Genomic DNA, 20927 nt, shown 5'->3' with positions numbered 1-20927 from the left:
AGAAAGACTGAAAAATGTGAATGATTTGAATAATCTCATTAACCAAAATTCAAAATTATTATGTTATATATAGGAGTTAGTTAAATAACTGCGACATCATCTATTCTCAAAATAGAAACTCTGAAAACAGCCAAGGCAAGAAGTTATATACAATAAGAATCTAATTTATACTTCAATATCAACTTATAACTTAGACTAATGGTTATGAAGTTAATTGCTTGTACATCAAGCAACTCTTGTCTTTTGAATTATAATGGATCTGCCATCATCCGTATTAGTTAATAAGCCCTCACAAGCTGGCATATGAATATTGAGCATGTCAAGCTTGGAAAGAAGGTTCTGAAACAATTGAGGAGAGAGAGGTTTGGTGAGTATGTCAGCAATTTGCGAGGAGGAAGAAATGGGCAACAAATGCAGAAGATTGGATTGAACACGTTCTCTAATGAAATGACAATCCACTTATATGTGTTTGGTGCATTCTTGAAACACTAGATTAGCAGCAATGTGCATAGAAGAACGGTTGTCACAATATAATTGAACCGGTTCTGAATCAGGAAACCTAAGTTCTTCCAATAATCCTACCAACCATTGAGCCTCACAAGAGGCACGATATTCTGCTTCGGCAGAAGATCGAGAAACAGTTTGTTGCTTCTTGCTTTTCCAAAAAACCAGAGAATTGTAAAGGAAGAAACAATATACAGACACAAATTTGCGTGTATTAGGGCAAGAAGCCCAGTCTGAATCAGAATAGCCTTTGATTCTGAGATCACTTTCTGTAGGGAAGAAGATTCCAGTGATAATGAAGCCTTTAAGATACCTTAAGATCCTCATGGCTACTACAAAATGATCGTGTGTTAGTGCAGAAAGAAACTGGCTAAGATGACCAACACCAAAGCTTAGTTCAGACCGAGTGTGAGCCAAATACAACATCTTGCCCATTAATCTTCTATAGGAACAGGGTTCAGGCCAAGGAGAGCCAGATTTTGAATGAATGAGCTTTCCATTATATTCCATGGGAGTGGAACATGGTTTAGAATCAAGAAATTTGCACTCTTCAAGTAGATCTAGTGCATACTTTCTCTGATAGAGAAGAATGCCTTGAGATGTCATGGCTATTTCCATTCCTAAAAATAATTTCAATTGACCAAGATCTTTGATGTTGAATTCTATATCCAGAAGCAACTTCATTGCTTGAATTTTCCCCAAATTGTTGCCAGAAAGAACCAAAGCATCCACATAAACAAGAATTGCAGTAAAGCTGGATGAAATGGATTTAATAAAGAGGGAATGATCTGATGAAGATCTTGTATAACGAGAATGGAGAAGTACACCAATAAGCTTAGCATGCCATTGTCTACTAGCTTACTTGAGGCCATACAATGATTTCTAAAGTTTGTAAACAAGCTTAGTATGCCATAGAATGCTTATGAGCATATGAAAGTTTATCATAAGATAAATGTTGAGAAAGAGGATATGTCATCTCAGAAGGTGATAAAATTGATGGATCTGTCTTAGATGCCAAAGTGCAGTGATAATCTTGTAAATACTTTGGTTTGTGCCTGATTATTTGAGATTGTCTAGAAGCAACAAAACTAGGAGACAAAACAGGAGCATTTGAATTAGTAGGCAAATGAGAAGGAGAATGTGTAGGAGACTCATCAGAAGAGTTGCTTGGTTGAGATTGAGTATGTTGATATGAAGATGATGATTGTGAATGAGTTGAAGTTTCTGGTTCAAGAAAGGAGACATCTCCAAAAGGATCCATACTTTCAGTGGAAGTTGGTATTGACACAGATTGAGCAGAACCATAAGTGGAAGAAGTAGTTGTATGACATTTGGAGGTGAATGGAAAGAGATGTTCATAAAATATCACATGCCTCGATAGAAAATTTCATGATTGTTGAGATCAAGCAACATATAACCTTTGACCCTTTGTTTGAATCCTAAGAAAGCACTCTTTCTTGATCTATAATCTAACTTTGCCCTATGCGATGTCAAAGTAGATGCATAGCTTAAGCACCCAAATATTCTCAGATTTGATATGGTTGGCATATGACCATAGAGGACTTCATAAGGACATTGATGAGACAAAAAAGGAGTGGGTTGCCTATTAATAAGATGTACTGCATGTGACACACTAAAGTTCCAAAAACAGTGAGGAGTTTTAGATTGGAACATGAGTGCTCTGACAACTCTCAATATATGTTGGTGTTTTAGATTGTAAAATTCTTGCAAAGAAAATTCTTTGCCATTATCAGTGTGTATGCATTTCACCTTGAGGCCAAACTGAGTGTATGCCATATTCACAAAAGACTTGATAAAAATAGAAGCTTCTGATTTGAATTTAAGAAAATAAATCCAAGTAAATTTAGACTTATCATCCACTACTGTTAAGAAGTGTGTGTCCAAAAGTACTAGGTGTAGCAAATGGCCCCCAAATATCCATATGCACAAAATCAAAAGAGAGCAAAGACTTGGACAAACTGTCATTGTAAGACAACCTCTTTTGTTTTGCTAAATAACAAATATGACAAGGGTCTAAAGTTCTATTACACTTGATGATTGGAAAATGTCTTTGCATAACAAGCAATTTTTGGTGAGATAGATGTCCTAGTCTATTATGCCAAAGATTACAATCATGACTAATAAAGGAATTGATTCTTCTATCTTCAATATCAACAACAGAATACTTTGAAGATTCTTACAGATGCATAGGTGACATATTCATTGTTTAAAGGCCATCTTTTCATTCAGCTACACCAATCATCCTCAATGATGGAAATTCCTGAATTTGACAAACAATATTCATAAAAATTAGATTGCAGTGAATTGTGTATGTCAATCTGGAAATAGAAAGCAAGTTATATCGAAAGAATGGAATGTACAGAACATCTGCCAAGTATAGTTTATCTGAAAACTTGATGGTGCCTGAAATATCAGTGGAGACTTGACCTCAATTAGGCAATGTAACCAGAATTGGTTTAATATGCTTAAAAGTGTGAAAAGCAGAGAGAATATGGCACACATGATCATTTGCACCTGTGTCTAGGATCCAATGGTTAGAGTCAGTTGAACAAGACATTATCCAAACACTGTTGTTACCTTGTGAGTTAGCGTTTGGCTTAGGAGTGAAATTATGTGAAACTGTGCTTAGCTAATTGGTGTTATGTCCCCGATGAAGATTAGTCTGCTGTTGGAGAATGGAGAGCAGAATTCTATGTTGCTCAGGTGTGAACTGCAACATATATGAATTTTCAGCAGAAACAACTTCCTCTCTTGGTTTATTTCCATGAATACCATCATTATCTATGTTTTTGCCTGCTGTAAAATTGTTTACAACATTGTTTCTTTGTAAACAAGGTGGAAATCCGTGCTTTCTATAGCAATGGTCAACAATGTGACCAGTTTTATGGCAGAACGTGCACACTCTAGTGCCTCTTCCCCTATAAACCTTCCTGATCCATTGCCTCCTCTAGTATAGTTTCTTCCCCTAGTCCTACCTCTACTAGTAGTAGATCTACATTCAGCGTTGTTTCCAGAATATCCATATTCAGATGAACTAACAACAAGGATCTTAGGCTCAACTATATGCATATTTAAATGCCTTTCTTGTTGAATTAACAGAGAAAACACCTTGTTCACACTAGGCAATGGATCAATTAGCATGATTTGTGATCGAACGCCTTCATACTGATCATTTAATCCTTTAAGAAAGCAGATAGCATTGTCATGTTCTCTGTATGATCTAATCACTGAAATGAATTCACATTCACACTTATTCAAACAACATGTAAGAATAGGTCTAAAATTATCTAACTCTTGGCATAGACATTTTATATGATCCTATAGACATGTATCCCTGCCTATATGTATGAATTTCACCAAGCAATTCAGAAACACGGAAAATGTCTCCCCGATAATACCTCACACGAAGATCCTGCCAAATCTCAAATGTTGTTTCCATCCATAAGATGCTCTGCACAATAAAAGCCTCCATGGAGTGAATTAGCCAGGAAATCACCAATGCATTACACTTCAACATTTTTTCTTTCTCATTTTCTCTCTACAATCTGTATTATTTAAATACTTTAAACAACTAGAGCAATTAAGGACACTGTTGGGCAGTGCTGCAATTAAGGACGTCCGCAATACTGACGGACAAAATAAAAACTCCGACACAAGATGGTCTAACTTGAAGATTAAAAATTTGTATTAAAAATGATAATCAAAATATTGAAAATTAAGAATATTTCTTATCCACACATTTTTACATTTGATTACTTAACCAATAGTTTTATGATAATAAGTAGCGAAATTCGTTTTTGTTCAGTGAAGAGACAACGAAAACTTGGATAGTGAATTACTATGTCATATCAAACTTAACATATCCATTTTTTTTAGAGTAAATTACACTGACACCCCCTGAGTTTTAGTGAAATTACACAAATCATCCAAACTTTTTTAAAACCTACACAAACCCCCCTAATTATATATAAATATATATATATATATATGTTATACTGACTACCCCTGTAAGATAGATAAGTGTAATTTCTTAAATAAAAAATGGTAACGGGTGTAGTTAAGTCAAACAAAATACGATATATTATGAAGACAAGTCCAAATAGTACAAAAGTCAATATTTATTCTTTATTTTGGTTAGTTACAATATAATACGAGAGTAATTTAAACATCTCCTTAGACTTATTGATGTAGTTTTTAACGAACAAAAAATAATGAATATACATCAAGTTTATACTTTTTGGACTTGTCTCTACAATATAACATATTTTGTTTGACTTAATTACACCTGTCACTATTTTTGTTTAAGAAATTACACTAATATCTCTTACAAGGGTAGTTAGTGTAATATATATGTATAAATAGGGGTAATTTGTGCAAGTTTTAAAAAGGTCTGGGTGGTTTGTATAATTTCACCAAAACACAGGGGGTGTCAGTGTAATTCACTATTGTTTTTATAGTAATCTTATCGAAATAAGAATATACTTCACTCATTTACTATTGTGAGATTCATATTCCTTAAGAATACTCTTTACACAAGAACATTCTTATATTTATTTTTATAAGTAAATAAGGATCCCAAAGGTAGAAAAGAAGAAATATAAATAATTTGTTATTATAAAATAAAGGTGTGAGTAAATTATAAGACCCAAATAATGTTAGAATTTGTTAAAAATGATGAGTTTTTGAAGTAATTTTAATTCACATTAATGAGGTCATTTATGGTGACTTTTGAATTTGTGAAATGAAAAAACTCACTAGTCTCACATTGGTTGGAGGAGAGAAGTTTGAAGGGTTTATAAGCATTAAGTTTCATTATTGGGGTGTGCCCCAAAGGTTGAAAAATGGGAGGAGAAGATCTTGGGTGATCCACGTGGAGAAAGTTTCCAGCCGTCGGATCATGTGATCGTTTGAGATTTGGCCACCGTTTTGGGCCGTCGGATGGTGCATCCATTTGAGGCCTCACACTATAAATAGATGCCTCCTCCCCTCATTAGAATCTGCATATCAAGTAGAAGGTGATTCCTCTCAAATTTTCTTTCTCCCCCTAAAACTCTGCTGATGCATTTCCGGCAACCTTCTCTCTCTTTCCTTCCGCGACACTAGAGAATTGGCACAGGCAACCAAAGTGAGATTTTGAGAACTGACACTGGTAGTCAGTATTGTGGGTAAAGAGTTGACACAGGTAGCCATATTGTGGGAATTCGAGAAACTATGTGTGTGTGTGTCAAGATAATAATTTTTCTGATATTTTTCTAAAGTGAATCCGAGCCTCCTAAGTCAAATTCTAAGTTTTATACCAACAGTGTCTCTGAAAATGTTTTTGTACCTAATCAATATCTTAGTTATATCCAAATTAAATATTTGGGTATGTTCTAATGTCTAGAGCCTGATTAAGGTGTTTTCTTTTACAATCTGAATAAACTTAGTGATATCGAAATTAAATTTTTACGACCTAATCACGTACTCGACACTCGGGCAATCGACAACAAAAGAACATTAAGTTCAGTAAGGTTAAAGGTATGGAGAGAAGTGTCTTTATTTAGGAGCTTAGAAATAATTCCAAATATATTCGTGCATCTCTAAGCTAGGCCATATACGGATATAGTCGAATATTATTTCTGTGGTCGCGAATAATTGAGTAGCAAGACTTAGTTGTTCGTAAATTGATTTAATCCTAAACTATGATTGATATGTTTGACTGAAATGGGCGAATAAAATTGAATGTTTATTTTTGTTGATATAAATGATTATTATGACTGAAAATTGATTATAAGAGTATTGATTTAACTGAATATGCTGTTGAAACTCTGAACTGTGAACTATCTTTGAATTGACTATTGAACTGTCATCAAGCATTTTCATGGCATATCATATTGACATCCTTGATGGAACTTAAAGAATGGAAGACTTTGCTTATGAAAGATTTGACAAATGATGAAGGGGAAATGTTTTTTGAATTTTATCGGAACTGACCTATTTTTACAGTTAATAGAAAACCCTTTTGATTAGTAAGCCAGTGAGTTAGAACTTGAAGAAAATGTCATAATTGAGTTTCAAAGATTTTTTTTTATTATTATTACCCTAAAAAAAAGGTTTCCCCTGATTCTTCTTTTTAAAAGAAACAAAAGTAATGCTTTGTATGAATCAGAAGATTCATGTCCCTATGTTTACCATTTGTAACATAGTCTGCGGGAAGATACAACACTGAGATTGTATTGAGAACCCAGAGGGATAACTTGTCTGTGTAACTAGTTAGAAGACGTTTTCTCCATGCACTCATCCACAAAATAATTGGTCTTATCATATTAAAGAGTGCATTAATCATTACAACATGCTCATACATTTGGTTAAATTGTCATATTAATACCTGTATGATATGTTTTATGTTATGACCTTATTAATTGTTGATCATTTATCTTATATAGAGATACTTACTCTCTAATCTCACATTATAGGTAGTGATGGACTCTGAGGCCTCTTTTGTAGTTCCTCCCTGTCGAGTAGAGATCACACCTCTCCCACCGGGGGAGGTTGAGGTGGACCGGTTTAGGGTGGTGTTTACGAGAGAGATAGAAATCAGGTGTTCATTCTCATAAAGGCATAGAGTGATAATCCCCTGTTTCTCTATCGTTCCAGCGATTTATATCATGCACATACCAGACAGTTACGAGTTACGATGAATACCTCCGCTTGCTACTGCCAGGTATATTCCTTCTCCTATTGCTCTTATTGACTTATCTTCTGGATCCTACCATGCCCGCAGAAGTAGGGTTGCGCCATTTCGGTGTACACCCAGAGCCTCGGTGAGACATTCTGCTGGGGGACCACTTGTGACCCTGGCTAGTCTTACTAAGACGACTCGGGGACTTCAGACCTGTCGATGTATTCAATGTCTTTCATTATATGAGAGTCATACGGATTCACCCGCTATTGTCGTGAGAAACAATCTAGGGTTTACTCATGGATCCTCTTATCATGGGGTATGTCGGAGGATTTAGGATGACGGGGCGGATATTCGTGGCTCGGTAAGGAGGGCACGTCTATCTTCTTCACTACCATACTCCCCCGCTCCAGCCGAACCTATGGTCAGGGATTATATCATATATATTTCTAGTGATGATGAGGATCCAGAGGAAGACCTTGAGGAGGGTAGTTTTGAGAGACAGTAGCATGAGGATGTTGGGTTGAGATTTTGAAGGTCCGTTTGTGCATGGTATGGTCGTGTAGTTTTCTTTTGGTGCAGTGATTGTGAGCTCAGTGTACACCCAACCATAGGATCTTTTGCGTGTGTATAGCTATGTATCTATATATATATCCTATTATGCTGGAGTGTATATATGGATGGCATGACCTGGGTGGTGTACTCTTTCTTGAACTATGACATTTGCTTTTGAACTGATGATATGTGTATATATAAACATATGTTATGTTTATTACGTTATGTATTGTTGTTTAGTTTATAGATTAAGTGGTGAGTTCTGAGAGAACCATATATTCATATGTTATAAAAAATATTATACGCTATTTTAGCAAAAGAAAAATATAATTAACCAAGATTGTAAACGATGATCTTGTATGTAATTGTTTTAACGTTAGGAAAAGGGTGTTACAGTTGTTTGATGATCTCTATGATTACTACAGTCCATACAAGTCTGCCAAATTAATTTGCTATGCACTTGAAAAAAATATAATACTGAGGAAGCTAGGACTAAGAAAAATGTTGTTAGCCGCTACCTCAAGTATCAGATGACTGCTGATAAATCAGTAGAGTCTCAGTCCCACGAGCTTCAGAAAATTGCTCATGAGATCATTTCTGAGGGTATGTCCTTAGATGAGCAATTTCAAGTGGCTGTCATAATTGACAAGTTGCCTCCTAGCTGGAAGGACTTCAAAAACCTTATGAGGCATAAGACCAAAGAAATCCCTTTGGAATCTCTGATCACTCGTTTTCATATTGAAGAAGAGGCCCGTAAGCAAGATCAGAAAGATGAGGTGCAGATTGTCTCCAACAATAGCACTAAGAAGTAATTCTCAGGTGTGGTTCTGAAGCCTTCTGACACTAACTTCGGGAATCAGAATCGTAGTAGGAATAAGGCTAAGAACACCAATTAGAACAAGAATTAGAACCCTCAAAAGGTCAAATATGCTAAATCACCCGCTAAGAATGACTCTAGCAACCTGTTCATCTGCTTCAAATGTGGGAAGCCATGTCATATGGCACGGAAGTGCAAAAATAAACCTATGGACCGTTCTCCATAGGCCAACATGGTTGATGAGCCATTTGTGACTATATTATCTGAGGTCACTATGGTTGGAGGAACTAATGGATGGTGGGTAGATACTGGCGTATCCCACCATGTATGCGATGATTGTGCTATGTTCAAAACATACACTAAAGCTTATGATAAGAAAGTCTTGTTAGGTGACTCCCACACCACTATTGTTGCTGGAACTGGTGATGTGGAGCTGAAGTTTACATCTTGGAAGACTCTGATTCTCAAATATGTGATGCACATTCCAGAGATGAAGAAGAATCTAGTTTCTAGTTTTCTTCTTAATAAGACTGGTTTTACCCACACCATAGGAGCAGACGTGTATACTCTTACGAGGAATGGGGTATTTGTTGGGAAAGGGTATACCATTAATGACATGTTTAAATTAAATGTTGATGTTTCTATTAATATAATTTCTGATTCTGTTTACATGTTATGTGATTTTAATATTTGACATTCTAGACTTTGTCATATTAATAAATGTGCAATTTCAAATTTGAGTAGCTTAGGTTTAATTCCAAAGTTATCTAAAAATGATTTTGAAATTTTTGAATCATACAGTAAAGCAAAAATTTCAAAAAACCCACATAAATCAGTTATGCGAGAATTTGAGCCTTTAGATTTAATACACTCAAATATATGTGAATTAGATGAAACGTTAACTAGAAATGGTAAATATTATTTTATCACTTTTATTATGATGTACTTATGTATATCTTATGAAAAATAAAAGTGAAACACTTGACATGTTTAAGTTATATATAACTGAAATTGAAAATCAGCTTAGCAAGAAAATAAAGAAACTCATAAGCGATAGAGACACTGAGTATGACTCTAACATGTTTAATGATTTTTATAAATTAAATGACATTATTCATGAAACAACTGCACCATATTCACCTGAAATGAATGGTAAAGCTGAAAGAAAGAATAGAACTTTAATGTGTAGCATCCTCTTGGTGGGGTGAAATTTTATTAACTGTATATTATGTGCTAAATAGAGTTCCCAAGGCTAAAAGTAAAATCCCCCATATGAAATTATTAAGAATAGACAACCAAACTTGTCTTATTTGAGAACTTGGGGTTGTCTAGCTTATGTCCAGATACCAGACCCCAAGAAAGTTAAACTCACAAGTAGAGCCTATGAATGTGTATTCATGGGTATACTGTAAACAACAAGGTATATAGGTTTTATGACTTTAATACAAAAGTGATCATTAGTCTAAGGATGTTGACTTCAATGAAATAAAATTCCCGTTTTAAATTGAGGAATAGTGGGGCATAACAACTAGTCACATACCTGTGATTAGCAATAATGATAATAACGATGTGTTAGAAATAGAACCTAGAAGAAGTACAAGAGCAAGGACTGCTAGAGAGTATGGACCTGATTATATGGTCTATACATTGGAAGATGATCCATCAACACTCCAAGAAGCTTTGACTTATTTGGATGTTGATTTGTGGCGGTAAACCATAAATGATGAGATAGATTCTCTAGAGTCTAACAAGACTTGACATTTAGCTGACTTGCCTCCTGGCTGTAAACCTATTGGTTGTAAGTGGGTATTTGAAAAAGAAACTAAAACATGATGGCATAGTGAATAAATACAAGGCTCGCCTTGTAGCTAAGGGTTTTAAGCAAAGAGAAAATGTAGATTTATTCGACACATTTTCACCTGTTACTAGAATAACATCCATTAGAGTACTAATATCGATCGATGTGATACATAATTTACTAGTACATCAAATGTATATTAAGACTGCCTTCTTAAATGGTGATTTGAATGAAGAAATTTATATGGAACAACCTGAAGGTTTTGTAATACATGGGCAAGAAAATAATGTCTGCAAGTTAGATAGGGCGTTGTATGGTCTTAAGCAAGCACCTAAACAGTGGCATGAAAAGTTTAACAACTTGGTCTCGATTGAGTTTAAGGTGAATAAAAGTGACAAATGTATTTATTACAAATCAGAAAATGATATTTGAACCATCATATGTGTATATGTAGACGATCTACTCATATTTGGTTCTAACATTCATGTTGTGAATAATGTGAAATCATTATTGTGTAACAACTTTGATATGAAAGACCTTGAGGAGGCAAATGTAATCCTTGATATAAAAATTACTAGGTCAAAAGAAGGAATTTTTTGGATCAATCTCACTATGTGGAAAAGATCCTAAAGAAATACAAATAATTTGACTGTAAACCTGCTAGCACATTATATGATCCAAGTGTAAAACTTTTTAAGAACACTGGTGAAGGTGTAAGACAAGCTGAGTATGCTAGCATCATTGGTGATTGCACTAGACTCGACATTGCCTATGTTGTGGGATTATTATGCAGATTTACCAGTAGACCTAGTATGGAGCATTGACATGCTATAGAAATTGTAATGAGATATCTTAAGAAAACAATGAATCTAAGATTATATTTTCTAAGGTTTCCAGCTGTCCTAGAAGGATTCGACGATGCTGAGTGGAACACTCTTTCAGATGATTCCAAAGCAACTAGTGGCTGTATATTTAGCATAGCTGGTGGGGTTGTTTCTTGGAAGTCAAAGAAACAGACTATTTTGGCTCGATCCACTATGGAAACTGAGATGATAGCACTAGCAACAACTAGTGAAGAAACAAGTTGGCTGAGAAGCTTGCTTGCAGAGATTCCCTATGGGAAAAACCGGTTTTAGTTGGGTTGATCCATTGTGATAGTACCCTGGCTATTGCAAAAATTGAGAACCACTTTTATAACGGTAAGAAACAACAAATTCGTCGTAAGCACAACGCCATTAGAGAGTTACTCTCTACAAGAGCTATTAGAGTGGACCATGTGCGCATTGAGAATAACTTAGCATATCCTTTGACGAAAGGACTAGCTAGAGAGAAAGTCCATAATACTTCTAAGAGTATGGGTCTATTACCGTTAGAACGAGGATCACTCATGATGGTAATCCGACCTAACTGATTGGAGATCTCAAGAAATAGGTTCAATGGGTAATAACAAGTTGTAAAGTGACATGAGAATGAGCATGCTATAAAATTATGAGAAACATGATTCCTGCAGCATATGGAAGGATGAGTTAAAACTCTTAATAAGATTTATACTCCAATTGGAGTGGAGTACCTAGGGTACAGGAGTATTCTTGATAGACTCACCTATGTGAATGTGAAAGTGGGGGCCGCTTTCTATAAAATTTTGGGGCATAAATTTCTGGAGCTTTCACTACACTAGGATAGATGTGCCTGGCCTTTAAGCACAGATTTTTACAGAATACACCTTTGAAAAGGTTGTGTGTGGTTTGATGCCGAAAATAGAGTTCAAGGCTACGAGTCACTCTAGTAAAATCTGGATCTTATTTACTATGCAAATGTTCAAGTCATATGATACCTTTGTTTATGCACAATCTTATTGAGACCACATAAATTCCCGGAAATCGTTTTTCAATTTCAAGTGGGGGATTGTTAGAATTTGTTGAAAATGATGAGTTTTTGAAATAGTTTTAATGCACATTAATGAGACCATTTATTGTGACTTTTGAGTTTGTGAAATGAAAAAATTCACTAGTCCCATATTGGTTGGAGGATGAAAGTTTGAAGGCTTTATAAGCCTTAAGTTTCATCATTGAGATGTGCCCCAAGGGATACAATGAGTTTTGTGGGTGTGTGAAGACTCACAGAATAAGAATTATATTTGTAATTATGGAGAAAATATAAATTTTATTCTTAATCTACGCCTCTACAAATATGTATAATAAATTATAAAATAGTATATTAGATCTAAATAAAAATGAAAATGAAATTCTCCAATGGAGATGCTATTCCTGAGATTAAATCTGTAAGAACACTTTCCAAACATCTCGTCATAGTTTTAATGAATACCCCATTTCTTACCATCAAACACATTCTTTTAAGTTCGAACAATTGCATGTTTCATTGTTGTCTCTCAATTGGTGGGAGAAACAGAAACTATTGAATTATCCCAAATCAATTGTTGAAGACACATCTTTACCTTTAATTTTGAATAAACATAGTTTTAACTACACTTAATGGTAAATATGTTTCCTGAACTACTCATCTGAGCACAAGTGGGCATGAAAGTATGAAACGTAGTATTGAATCATGGGTAATATTTGGGACAGGACATTGTGCAGCGTATTGCACATAACAAAAGAGAACCATGTAAGTATATTTAGACAACAATCAGACCAGTATAAAAATAAAAGGCTAAGTATCAGAAAGGGCCACACGCCAAGAATAACAATAACATTTCAGAACTGTAATCAAAATTTGATAACACCTAATCAATCTAGCTACCGCATTTCACCACAAAAGTATGAATTCTTGACACTGATATGAACTTGAAGGAAATGTCTAAACACTGATTATGGACAATCAATAGGTGCTGAAGAGTAACACGAAGCATGCTTAACTAATCACCTAGGATAGCCAGAAGGGGGAATTCCCTGCTGAGGATATGCAGCAGGGGGGTAACCAGTGGCAGGTGGATAGCCTTGAGAAGGTGGTGGTGGGGCAGGTGGATAACCTTGATAAGGTGGAGGTGGGGCAGGTGGATAACCATAGGGCTGTCCGTATGCTGGTTGTGGCGGATACCCAACCGAAGGAGGAATCGGCTGATCAAAGCGTGACATCTGCTGAGCATGGGGCACTGCCATTGCTGGTTGGGGTCCAAACTTCCCGTCACGCTTGTCCATTTCAATCTTGTGTTGTGTCTGCAAATAAAATTTATTTAGTAATAATCATCATGCAAATTGAACATAATGATGGACTGATTATGAGTGACAATTGAAACACTTACCTGCATGCATGCACACACCCTGCATATAAAAAGAAACATAAATTTAGTATGCTTTCCACTATAAAGGGCACAATTGATTGATGAGAGTGAAGAGGAAGCCTTACGTGCAGTACACAAAGTCAGCCAAACAATTTAGCAACTGAGAAGCCTCTTGAATTTCTTGACTTCCAACAATACAGGCAATAATAGAAAATATGCATGCAAGTTGTTGAAGGCAAAACATGAAACCCTAAACAAGATTACAAATAAGTTAACAGAGTATCATTAAAAAATATTCTTCAATGTCTATCTGTCTGCGAACGTGTGTGTCACGTGTGAAGAGAAGGAGGGGGGAGAGTTTACAATGATGCAGTTATCGCATTGTGTAGTTTGAATGTTAAATTCATCTTGCAACATAAAGCGAGTTGAGGCCACTGAGTTTCCAAAGCAGAGGAAAACCTGAAACAACAATGCATAAAATACATTTAACAGGTGAAGAAAAACTGTGTGAAATAACCACAGGAAATTCGGAAGTGACCAAGAAAACCAGGTTCAGAAGATTCATGCATGCATTTAATTTAATGGTAAAAAACTTATAAATAAAAGCTTAAATGTTCTTTTCTAATTTTTTCAGGGGTTCCTCGACTTAAAAAGCTTGACATTTAAATCAAACAACCAAGTTGACTTCAGCTCTAGTTTTAAACACATTTTCATCCTTTCAAATGTGCCAACTCAACAACCTAGTCAGCATATCCACCACAAGGGGGAAGAGGAACTCCCTTCCTGAGTCCTCTTCAGTTTATCATTTAACAATGACATAAAAAGTGGTCTTTGAAAGACACCCTTGGGTCAATAGAATAAATAGCATTAAGGTTTAAAACACTGTTCCGAAATACTCAATTGAACTGATCGTAAACTTTCTCAAAATCCAGCTTAAATCTAGGTTCACATAAAACAAAGGTCCCTGGGAGGGGTAATCTGCCACAGAAAATACCTATCAGAACAGCTACCAATATCAGGTATATGAAATTATATAAATGGAAACAAAACGAGCATACCTCGGTGCAAAGGCAAAATTCAGGACATTTACTTTCTCCACAGCGACCACTGCAGGGCATGTAACCAGCGCAACACGTGTATCTGGAACAAGCAAGACAAAGAGGTGAGTCATCAACAGATCATGTAAGTCTTGAAAGCTTGAAAACAAAGAAAAGTATCAATTACCTTGACATATCATCATAAAGAGCTCGTTTGCGAAGCAGGTATGATACACATGGTGCACTACAATAAGACAACAGAAAATTGTTACTCTTTACTACAGAGGAGAATAGACTAAAAACCACACGTATGTCTTCAATGCAGGTCCATTAAAATTGTGATCCAAATGAAATGCAGTGCAGATGTAAAATATTATTTCAAGAATCAGGTTCATTGAAAAGGCACACACACATCCAGAGATTAAATATTAAGATGGGTGATACAAAAAGACCATACAGAAAATCAACATTAGAATGCAACTATATACTAGGAAAAGGAAACAAGCTCAAAGCACATGTTAGATCACACAGCAAACTTACATGGCTTACTCTGAATTGAAGCCTGAGGATGCAACTTATATCAATGAATATACACTTTCAGAAAAGAATACCACTTAACTTCATTAAGCTAAGTAACATACCCACTCCACAACCCCCAGCAACTTTTAGTAATAATGAATAGCACAATTATCAACTGGCTACTGGTGGACAAAGACACGGCAACTCCTCAAAAGATCAAAGTAAGATAGTTTCCTCAGAGAGAAAGATTAAACGAAAGGGAGGCCCAATGCACAAGTCTAGGGGGTTAGATATATGCAAACTTAACCCTGCAAGTGAGAGGCTCTTTGCAGTATTTGAACTCATAATCTCTACATCATAAGGCAGCAACCTAACCAGTTATCATTGCGCTCAGGCTCACTCTTTTTCCTTGGGGAGATAGATTAGTTCCAATAATTCACAACCAAAATATAGACCCCAATATTTATCATTAAAATATAATATCAAAATTTGACCCTATCACTTTGTTGAATGTGGAATAACACTGTCTTATAACTTTTTTGGGACCAGACAGAGGGAACTGTAATGCAGCCCTTCCTCACTCATCACCTAACTTCCATGAGTTCCATGCCCATGGAATTGTGCTTACAAACAGAGATCCCTAATAGTCATTTTAACATCTCCCTATCAGTATCAGAATAATCATAATTCTTAAACCAGCCGGAAAAATGAGCATAGTTTGTTTTAGTCCTACAAGTCATAATTCTTAATTAGTCATTTTAACGTCTCCCTGTCATTATTAGAATAATCATAATTCTTAAACCACCCGGAATAATGAGCATCGTTTGTGTTAGTCCTACAAGGCTACAATATTGATGTTTTTCACATTTTCTTCCACGGCTCTAAAAATACAGAAGTTTACGCAACATATTACATTGCAGTTTACTCTCACAGTGACCTCATATGAACATATCTTCAAAAAAAATCTATCAATTTGGATATAGTGCGGAAATTGTATACGCAAATATCTCAAGCAATTTCGTGAGTCAATGCAAGTCAACATACATCCAAGATCTTAAACCAGGAAGGGAACGATCAAACATCTAATCTAATTCTCTACAAAGAGGAAACACTAAATGGAACTGAACCAGCTATATTGAATTGAAGCAGATCAGATAGCCATATCAAAATGAAGCATATCAAATCAATGTTATTAATATCATACCAACAATACTCAGAAGCGAATATAGTGATATTACAGTTTAACTGATAGATCATCAATTAAACCATATATCAGAGATTAAATATACATATATTATATCAACATTTTCATAAAAATTCAATTAATTTTAATTTCTTTTAAGAAAACCGAAAACCGGACTGGTTTTAATGTATGAGCGATATGTGGTCATGTTCATCTATTAGTATCGTCCGATATTGATAACACTATATCAAATAGCTATATCGAATTGAAGCATATCAAATATCTATAAAAACGTAGTAACAGAAAGTTCGAGATCACTTACCACAACACCGCGAAGCAACAATCTGCACGCAATTAAATTTCACACACAGTGTCAATGTACGAATGTTAAAAACTAAACCGATAATTGAAAGAGAATGAGTAAGAGTTAGTTACAAGGACAATCAGCTTGAATTGTGCTCATGAGATCGGTGTGCCAGAGATTGCGGTAACTCTGGCGGAGCTGCATCTTCTCAAGGTTCTGCTGCTGCGCCGCCATGACTTCACAACTTGTTCTTCTTAGAACAACCCTAGATCAGAAGATCAGAAAATCAGAAATGAAGAATGTAATTGGGGTTGGTTTTGGCCTTTTGAGGGGTTTAAACGTTTATTTTGACGAGGACATTTTTATACTTCCTCGTGAAGGTATTTGAACCTTGAAGTTAGCCAAGAGTTGGCTAACGCTTGTCCTATTATGATTGGCTGACTCATTCATAAAACTCTGAAATGGGGGTTTCTAGAACGTGAAAAAATATAGTGTAATATCTATACACTAATATAGATATGTATGCACAATATGTGAATTATCTAAAATAAATAATGTAATGATAGTATAAAATTTTTTTACACTCTCAATATATATTTTTCTCAAAAAATTATGTATGATTTTGCAACTATTTTTCTAAAAAGTAGCTTGTCTCACAAAATTGTATATTTTTTTATTAAGGATTAGATTTTATAACAAGATATATCATTAAAATTCTCATGTAATTTTTCAAGGTTTTACTATAGGCTTATTCAAACATGTGAACTTTACTTGGTAGAAGTGTATATCCTACTATAAGTGTAATGGTTCATTTCAATCATTTTTTGGTATAATTTATGTAAGGAACTGGATATTAGTTCGGTTAATGCTGAATTTTGTGTAGCCACCAAAATGAACCAACAATAAATACTTTGGTTCGATTGAATTCCACGGCCCGTATGTTTTTTAAAAAAATCATGCAGTAATTCAAATTATATTCCCTAAAACATTTTTTTTATCAATTTTAAGCTAACAAGCTAACATTGATACTCCAAAAATTAAAACACAATTCACATGCATAATTGCACAACACAAATCAAAACAATTTAGGTCGAGAAACTTGACAAAAAGACTAGTATAATGAAAATGATGAGATAATATTAAAATGGCAACATGATGATCTTATATGCTTGATTACCATAATAATATTATCTTATTAATAATATATTTCTCTTAAATTATCTAAAAGGAAAAATGGCATGCACTTATATAGCATGTGCAGTGCAGTATCATCAAAGATTTTTATGAGGATAAATATCTGTTTAAGGAAGAAAATAACAAAATATTAGAAAAGTGATTTAAATTTTACAAATATCCATAGTTAAAACATTTTTAGCCATATTATCATGATTTAATTCTAATAAATGGGGACCTTTTATTATTAATATACTTAATATACTATTTTTTTGGTACATAATGAAAACTAAAAACAAAAACATGAAGAATGGAAATTATCCCCTGCCGTCAAGTTGTAGAGCACCCAAGACCTGAAATGGAGGTGTGTTATAATGAATACAATTAGTAGTTGGACTAGAATTTGCCAAGGCCATAATTCTATCTGCTACCATGTTGTGATTCCTTATGACATGAACAATAGAAACTTTCCGACTTAGATACAAAAGATCTAACATATCTACCGTCAAGATCACGTACTGATGGAGATGAATGTCGCTCCTATTATTCAAATCATGCAGAATTTCAAAACAATCTAGCTCACATAAGAGTTTAGAGATACCTTTTTTGGTACTATCAAAGGTATTCCTAACCTTTTTGATAAGGAATTAATCCCTTTTGGGGTTCGTAGCTACCCCTCTCAACAAGTGTTGCTTCAGTAATCGAATCATTTTGACCCAGCAACATTGAAATCTCGTTTTGTGACAGTTACCTCCGTGAGAATCATATCACCATTACCTTCCCTGCAAGAAAATCCCACAATCCAAATTCATTGATCATCTCTTAAGACCCCACCACTTATCATAGTAGAAGATCTTGCACAAAACCCACCGTATGTATTTTATCCAACCTGTTGGTGGTGGCATCCATTGAAAACCTTGAGGATAATCACTGAATGGATGAAACATGTTATAACAAACCTCATCAGAACAATCATTGACTGATGAAACCTATTGTAACAAACCTCATCAAAACAATCATTCATAAACTTGTAAACTTAATCATTAATGCCCCTTTTATTATTGTCAGTCACCATGTTGTTGCTCTAGCGCCGGTTCCACAAATAGCCTGAAAATACATATTCATGTTGGGTTGTTTAAGCATTGAAAATATCCATTCCTGGGTTACATTTGTGACTATGTTTTTTGCAAGGGAGTATTGCGAATAATATTGCGGAAGCGTAAAATGAATATTCGTATATTTTTCATTGAATTGAAATGATACAAGAGAGTGTTGTTTATATACAATACCTTATAAAGCAAGCAATGCAACTAACCTAATCAACTCTCTAACAAGCTAATACACACATGTTGTAAAACAATTCAACATGGGTTAAATGTTTAAAATGTGTCAATTACAATAATTGTCCAACCAATGTTTCACTTGATTTTCTAACCAATTAATCGATTAACATATACCCAGTTAATTGGTTAACTATACAATTAATCAATTAACTATTATTGTTGTGGTCTTATTTCAATTGTGGCTTTGTTCTCCAATAGCCCCCTCAAGCTGAAGGGTAAATGTTAATGACTTCAGCTTGATAATTTGATTTGATAACAATGTGATGGATCGGAATCTCGATCCTGATTTGATTGGATTTTCTCAATCACTTGATTATTTTCCTGGTAAAAAATCTTGACCATATTCCCATGGTTTTACATTGTTGAAGCTTTCTAGTTGCTCCTGATCATAGTATTCACTTTCTTGGCATGAATTTTATACATTTTCTAGACATCATTTTTAATCATCCCTTTACAAATAGGTTCTTGAAAATGGGTTATAACAATCTTCAAAGCATGATCACAATCTTGCATAGCACTAATACTATAGATTTGGAATATATTGTCTCAAAAAATTCACATACTAGCTTCTTCCTTCTTCAGTGTGTCTTCTTTATTATTTAGTATAGATGTTTCCTTCACAAGATTTTGGGAAAGTTCATCAACGTTCTCTGAAAAAGGTTTCAATTCTTCACCCATGCTTGCTTCCTTTGTGAAAATATTGATGAGGTTTGTGGTTGGTGATTTTGATTGGAAGGAGTTTACCTCCCGCATGAAAGAGAAGACTTATGAAGAAATCAAAGATTATGAGACTCTTTTCTTGTCTCATATTACAAAAGATATAACTGATTCCTCTACATTTGTAGACGGTATCCCCAAAGAAGGTCTCCATATACAAGATTTTCTTGTTAGGATGACAATTTTATAAGTTATACAAAATATTCTTAGCCTTTCTAACTGAGCATTGCCATTAGCCCATTGCATGTAATGTGTCTTTTCTTTCCTTAGCTTTTCCTGAGTAAGCAATATCTCCTAGTCAAGAAGCTTGTTAATCTCCTCAACCTTGCTCTGCTTCTTCTCAACTGTTTTTAGAGCAGCCTTTTTCTTTGTCTCATACGCAGCTTCCTTGAGCATAGACAATATTTCTGGTACTGTCAAATCCATCACCATAAGAATCATTAAATGGGTGAACCTCTTGGTGCACGTGTTGTTGTTTCACCAATTCTTGATCTTCTTCCATTGAATTCTCTCTTGAACCTCTTGGTGCAAATTTTGCACATGTATTGCTTGCTTTTCAAGGTAGCCTTTGTCTTCCTTCTCATCCACAATATTTATTGGATCATGGAAGAGAAAGATAATAATTATTGCGGAGAATGTGCATCGGTGGTGATCAAAACCTCCAGAATGGAGGCTCTGATACCATATTGCGAAAAATATTGCGGAAGCATAAAATGAATATTCGTATATTTTTCATTGAATTGAAATGATACAAGAGAGTGTTGTTTATATACAATGTCTTATAAAGCAAACAATGCAACTAACCTAACCAACTCTCTAACAAGCTAATAAACACATGTTGTAAAACAACTCAACATGTGTTATGTGTTAAATGTGTAAAACGTTTAAAATGTGTCAATTACAATAATTGTTCAACCAATGCTTCACTTGATTTTCTAAACAATTAATCGGTTAACAGTTGTGTTAATCGATTAACACTTACCCAGTTAATTGATTAACTATACAGTTAATCGATTAACTATTATTGTTGTTGTCTTGTTTCCATAGTGGCTTT

General features: G+C 34.8%; 2 protein-coding genes across 2 annotated transcripts; both read right to left on the bottom strand.

Moving 5' to 3' along the window:
• Positions 1–459: 459 nt before the first annotated feature.
• On the bottom strand, positions 460–1765 carry LOC109337375 (uncharacterized mitochondrial protein AtMg00810-like). Its single transcript, XM_019574340.1, has 2 exons — positions 1548–1765; positions 460–1258 (listed from the first exon to the last, which is right to left on the bottom strand). Exons 1-2 carry the CDS (start codon positions 1763–1765, stop codon positions 460–462), a joined length of 1017 nt encoding a protein of 338 aa, XP_019429885.1.
• An 11123-nt stretch (positions 1766–12888) lies between these two features.
• LOC109337376 (ENHANCER OF AG-4 protein 2-like) lies at positions 12889–16987 on the bottom strand. Its single transcript, XM_019574342.1, has 8 exons — positions 16772–16987; positions 16659–16680; positions 14822–14878; positions 14656–14737; positions 13961–14056; positions 13723–13847; positions 13619–13637; positions 12889–13532 (listed from the first exon to the last, which is right to left on the bottom strand). Exons 1-8 carry the CDS (start codon positions 16872–16874, stop codon positions 13236–13238), a joined length of 801 nt encoding a protein of 266 aa, XP_019429887.1. The 5' UTR covers positions 16875–16987; the 3' UTR covers positions 12889–13235.
• Positions 16988–20927: the final 3940 nt, after the last annotated feature.

Source organism: Lupinus angustifolius, unplaced genomic scaffold (genome assembly GCF_001865875.1).
Source record: "Lupinus angustifolius cultivar Tanjil unplaced genomic scaffold, LupAngTanjil_v1.0 Scaffold_5_171, whole genome shotgun sequence".
NCBI lineage: Eukaryota > Viridiplantae > Streptophyta > Magnoliopsida > Fabales > Fabaceae > Lupinus > Lupinus angustifolius.
Note: the sequence above shows the minus strand (reverse complement) of the source record. Positions and strands in the feature narration are given on the sequence as shown.